The sequence below is a fragment of the Triticum urartu genome, chromosome 2 (assembly GCF_003073215.2).
Source record: "Triticum urartu cultivar G1812 chromosome 2, Tu2.1, whole genome shotgun sequence".
NCBI classification, from domain to species: domain Eukaryota; kingdom Viridiplantae; phylum Streptophyta; class Magnoliopsida; order Poales; family Poaceae; genus Triticum; species Triticum urartu.
This window is the reverse complement of record NC_053023.1, coordinates 100,796,058-100,801,821: the sequence shown is the minus strand read 5'-3', so window position 1 is coordinate 100,801,821 and position 5,764 is coordinate 100,796,058. Positions and strand designations below refer to the sequence as shown.

Here is a 5,764-nt window from a genome sequence, read left to right as displayed (position 1 = left end):
TATAACGTGCAATTAATATCCTATCTAATATAAACGTGCATTGCACGTACATTATTACTAGTATGAAGAAGCAATCGATTTGAGCGGTTTTTCCAGAGCCTGTTTGACGGGTGCTTTTAGTTTCTTGCGGGTATGTTTCTTCCTGCGGCCTATGCAACCAAATAGCTCGGATTTGGTCCCTCGGAGCCTGCATGGGTAAGTTGCAGATCACCAAACACATCCAAAAGTGTGGTAACCAAACATGCCTGAAGTGTTTTAGCACCACCCATTCTATTGTTCACGTATTAGTTTTTATGTTACATCGGTTTTTGTCAAGAGAAAACGCTGACATGTTTTAGTTGTAGAAACTAAAGAAACTTGTATCAGGGACTTCTCTTAGGTTTCAAGAAACTAAAAAACTGGATAAAAGCATTGGACTTCTCTTAATAGAAATGGCACAGCACACAATCTTACAGTAACCTCCACACGTATACGAATTTACACTTGAATAATCCCCCATTTTGATGGGTTCTAAGTTCTAATTTGTCGATGAGCTAATAAATCTTCTGTACATCATATACTATATATATGACGTGCGTCTGGGCGAGCTGAGGGTCTGAACTTTGACATGGCACGATCATGTCCCGGGCGCCTTGGGAGTGTGACGATCGTTTGGGCCTGAACCCGGGTAGTCGGTCGTCTGCAGAGCCATCCTCCCGAACATTTCCTCCACGATCGCGTCGCTCTCCCTCCTATTGCCCTGCATCATTTTGACCTGTTTCAGCAATATGATTGATTGATTGATTCATTGTTTACCTAGCAAGAGCTTTGATCCGGGAGCAGTAGATCGCCTGAACCCAAATACATAGTACAGTACTACAGTTCTCTGAATATGGTTTATGATTTCATCAAGTGATTTAGATCTAGCAATGCCCGCGTTGATGTACAATAAACTACAATTATGTTGCGCTCAAACACCAAATCACGTGGCCTCGTCACCAAGAATCACACTGTCAGATTACTAAAAAAATGCGGACTTAGTTGGACAATGACACGGCTTGTTTTTATCTTTTCTTTACTCTCCTTTTCTATTCTGAAGAGATATAGATGGACTCGTCGTTTCCCCCAGACTCATGATCAAGAAGCGATCGAGAACAGCGGGTGAACCCAAGCGAGAGGTAAATCTCAAGCCAGCCAACCGTGTTCAAGCAAGCAGTGGATCAAGCACGTACGTACCTCTCCTGAATCACCTCTAGCCCCACGGAACGTCGGAGCCTCCACTGCCATCATCCTGTAGCTCCCTGCACACACCCACATCAAAATCAGCACAGAAAGAGTTCACACCTCCAAGCGGCCTCCTGACCGGAAAAACCACCGGAGAAGTCGATGAGGTTCTTGAGGTGGAAGAAGGAATTGCTCACTCGTGAAGCGGGCGGCGTGGGAGGAGGCGACGAGGAGGTGCAGAGCGAGTAGGATCGCCAGCAAGCGGCCGGCCGCAGATCTCCACCCCATCACGACGTAGACGTGCTCCCTCGCCGACTCCGAGCAGCGAGTGCAGCAGTACCCCCGGGGCTATATAGCCGCGGCTGCGGCGATTGAGTTCGCGATGACGTTCGTTCCTGCCCTCCAAGAGGAGCTAATCATGGAGAGCACTGCGCTGAGGCTGGGTGAGAGAGACGCACGGGAAAGGGTAGTCTTTTTGAACGCACGTACGCCCACCTCGACGCAATTGGCTACCTACCGAACATACGTAGTACAGTAGATTTCAATTATGCCTAGCGCTACGAGAGAGAGATAAGCGAAAAGTCTCGGGCTAGCTGAGCTAGTAGACGACCGATAATGGTGGCGTCGCAGCTTGCAGCTGAGTACTACGTAGACGGAAAGGTGAGCTTCCCAATATCTCGATCTGCGCCCATATCCTCTCGAGTTTGGCAAAAATTTGGGCGATTGCTTTGGGTGGTCGTCGCTGTCAGTGTAGTGCGTCACTCACGCGGATAAACAGGGCTCGATCGAGATGATGGCTGAAAATATAGGCTGCTGGTGGTGGACACTGGGACTGCCCAATTATCTATGATTGATAACCAGGTCAACTCTGCTCATCATGCGATACAAGATTATAGTAACCACTAACCAAGATGATGCGAGTTAATTTGCACTAACTGGCAAACTGCTAATGACCTCTAGAACCGCCATGAGGCGTGCTAATTTGCTCTACCGTGTCCGCACAAGAACATCTCTTTCTCTCTGGACTGAAACATGTGGCAAGTGGTTTTGAACATTTTGTTTTCTCCTGATCAACTAACAGGAGTAGATAAATTGCGTCGAATTGTCAATGCATGCCCGAGCATTGGGACGTGAGCCGGCCATGATTGATTGATTCATTCATTCATGGGAGGGAGCTAGATTCTCCGGTTCATCACAGCAAGGCTGGCAGGGCTAAGCTACTCCGTTCAGTAGGTGCATTTATGACATTGAGGTTTTCAAAGTGGATTGATGGCCTAAGGCTGGTCATAGTGGGGAGTAACTTAGAGGGTGTTTGAATACGTTTTAGTCCCATGACTAAAAGTAGTGGGACTAAAACTTGTTAGCCTTACCCATACTTGGATCCAAATACTAAAGAGACTAAAATCAAATTATTGAGCATTTATTATCCTCCAAACCCTCCAATCCAGAACTCGCATGTGTTAAAGGAGAGGAATTAAATGAGGAGAGAGAGGGCTAATACATATTTTAGTAGGTTTCCTATGACTAAAAATTTTTAGCCTCAAGACTAGTCCTAACCTCTCTTTAGTCAGGGGTGCTTGAAACTTTAGCCTCTAAAAGAATAGTCCCTTGGATCCAAGCACCCTACTAGTGTCATGCATATGACACTAGTCTAAGTTATTATTTTCATAGTGCAAAGTAACATAGTAGTAGTGTCATAGATGGCTTCATTTATTAGCTTGTAGACTCATCTTGTATTGGGAAGCGCTATGTTACAGTAACATATTATGTTACTACTTTTCATTAACTACTTGCCACATAAGCAAAAAAATTCTTGAAGTGTGTTATGTTACTTGCTAAGTTACTCCCATTATGACCAGCCTAAGAAAATGAGGATAACAGATGAGGGGCAGCGTTGGGGAATGTATCTGGTGCACTGGTCCTTGTGGTGCTTCAGATACCCGTAAGGCATTTACAAATATTATTAAAAAAATAGCACGTTCACACAACATCGCTCTATGTTGTTGCAAAATTTCAAATCAAAATTCAAAATACTGCTCAAAATACAAAAATAACAAATTTGACACCGAATACTACTCCCTCCGTCCAGGTTTATTAGGCCCGTGGAAGGAGGGAGCTCATCATTTTTTATTAGGCCCATCCATCGATCAGGCTGCCAAAGAGCAAAAAGTCTTCGTTCCTTTCTCAGGGCATCTCCAATAAATTGTATGTTAATCTTGTTGGTAAAATGTCCATGTCATCAACCAACAAGCTATCATACAACTATTTCAATGGGTTGTATCTAAACTATTCAATAGATGATAAGAAAATAAATGAAATTACTCTCTATTTCACCTTAAAGCTTGTGCAAAGGTTGTTAGTTATTCTACATACAATTTTGCTCTCTCTTCACATTTATTACATTGCTACATCATCACTATGTCTTAGGTGACAAATTTATCAACACCTATCTTACGGAAGGTGGAGATGCCCTCAGAGGGTGTTTATTTCCAGGGACTTTTTTGTGTAGGGACTAGAAAAAGTCCCTCTTAGAGACTTTTTTTACCAAACGGGGGGGACTTTTTAGGGACTAAATTAGGCATTTGGGACTAAATGAACAAGACTCTCAAGGTGAGTCTTTTTTAGGACTTTTCCAACAATGCCCCTCCATGCATTTATTGGCCCGCCACCCCATGATGTTGTTTGATTGTTATTTCTCTATATACTAGGGGCAACATGATCATTTAATAATCTCTAGAAAGGGACTAGGGACTTTTTAATCTCTGAAAACAAACATTGAGGAACTTTTTAAGGACCAGAAACTTTTTAGTTGAGACTAGAAAAAGACCTAGGACTTATGAACCAAACAGGGCCTCAGTCTCCTCAGCTTTTCGGTTCATCTTGTGAAGCACAAATAATTTCCAGCTGTTGGCCGGGAGCTTGTGAGCTGTACTAGTACTCCCTAGCAATAACGCCACGCAACCCAGCCACTGCATGGGCTTCTAATCCTTCTTTGATTGGACATGCATGCACCATGCAGCGGCCCTTCAGGGAATTAAATTGAGTGTGGTTGCATGCGCCTGAAACAGACACGTGTGGGAACCGAAGGAGCAGCACTTATTCCAGAGAATTAATCATTGTGCCTTGGTACCTGCGTTTTGTTCTGAAGGCCTAATAAACTCGGACAGAGATAGAACATAACATAAATTGGTCTTTAGATTTAATCCATTACAACATTGATGCCATTTTTTTTCCTTTTTCTATCTTGTGTAATGTTTTGAATTTTGATATGAAATTTTCTGACTAAGATACATTGATGTTGTGTCAGTGTGTTAGATTCTTATCAGATTTTCTAAAACATTTTAAAATACACTACGGCGTCTGATGCAACGATAGCACCACAAGCACCGTTCCTACAGCTACATTCCCGACAGCACTGGCCCTTACACAGGAGAGCTCCTGTATGACACACCCGTAGGGTCAAACAAGGGAGCTTCCGCTGAAAGTCTGCATAAATGGGCCAGTCCGCTTAGCCTGTCAGTGATTTTTTATTTATTCCTTTGCTTTTTTAGTCGAGTTCTCACACATAAAAACGGTTTTTGAAACCTACTAACAACGAACAGTTTTTGAAAAAATCTTCACTAAAATTTTGGGAAATGTGAACATTTTTTTGAAATTGCAAAAAAACCCGACTTCCGAACATATTTTTGAACTATCAAAAATAATAAAACTTGAACAAAATTTGAAAAAGGTAACATTTTTTAAAACATGAATATTTTATTTCAAAATTTTGATTTTATTTTCAAATTGTAAAGAAATTTAATATTCCAAACAAAATTTCGTAAAGTGATTTAAAAAAACGTGATCAGTTTTTGGGATCGTGATTTATTTTTTAAATTGCGAACAAATTTTGAATTACGAACAATTGTTTTTAATTGTGCAGAAATTTGAAAAGTGAACTGTTTAAGAAAAACGTGATCAAATTTTGTAGATATGAACAAAAAAATTCAAATATGTGAACGATTTTTGAATATTGCGAAAGAAAAGCGAACAATTATCAAAATTGTGGAACAAAATTTGAAATTTCGAATATTATATGATTTTTTTTCAAGAAAGAATCGAAATTCCGATTTTCTTTTGAAGATGATAAATTTATGAAAAAAAGAAAAGAAAAACAGAAAAACTAAAAACGAAAGGAAAAGAGAATCAGGAAAAACCCTGGTGCTCGCTCAAAATGGGCCAGCCCGTGTCTCGTCTTTCGTTCTCTTCGCTTCGGCGAGGCAGCGATAATCGGACGCACACGGCGGCATGTCGGATCTGCCGCTCACCTTGTCTGCGGTATGGGCTGGCCCGTTAATCGATTTCTGTTTATTTGCATAGTTATGGTTTTTTCGGTCTGTAAACATTTTGAAATTTGTGAAAAAAAAATCAAATTCATGAAGTTTTGACAATGACAAACAATTTTGAAATACATAAATTATATAAAAAGTAGAAATCATTCACAAAAATGTGATTTTTTAAAATTCATGAATAATTTACAAACTCCCAATTTTTCAGAAATTCATGAGTGATCTTTTTTTTA

The 5,764-nt window shown here is 40.9% G+C and overlaps 1 protein-coding gene across 1 annotated transcript; it reads right to left on the bottom strand.

The window, feature by feature from the left end:
• Positions 1 to 399: 399 nt before the first annotated feature.
• On the bottom strand, positions 400 to 1,813 carry LOC125541192. Its single transcript, XM_048704658.1, has 3 exons — positions 1,401 to 1,813; positions 1,216 to 1,280; positions 400 to 739 (listed from the first exon to the last, which is right to left on the bottom strand). The coding sequence occupies exons 1-3, from the start codon at positions 1,489 to 1,491 to the stop codon at positions 617 to 619; spliced, it is 279 nt and encodes a 92-aa protein (XP_048560615.1). The 5' UTR covers positions 1,492 to 1,813; the 3' UTR covers positions 400 to 616.
• Between the last annotated feature and the right edge of the window lie 3,951 nt (positions 1,814 to 5,764).

Coding starts and splice junctions, on each gene's coding strand:
- LOC125541192 (XM_048704658.1), bottom strand. CDS start 1,491: ATGGGGTGGAGATCTGCGGCCGGCCGCTTGCTGGCGATCCTACTCGCT. Junction 1,281..1,400: donor CCACGCCGCCCGCTTCACGA/GTGAGCAATTCC, acceptor GGGTGTGTGCAG/GGAGCTACAGGATGATGGCA. Junction 740..1,215: donor CTAGAGGTGATTCAGGAGAG/GTACGTACGTGC, acceptor AAAATGATGCAG/GGCAATAGGAGGGAGAGCGA.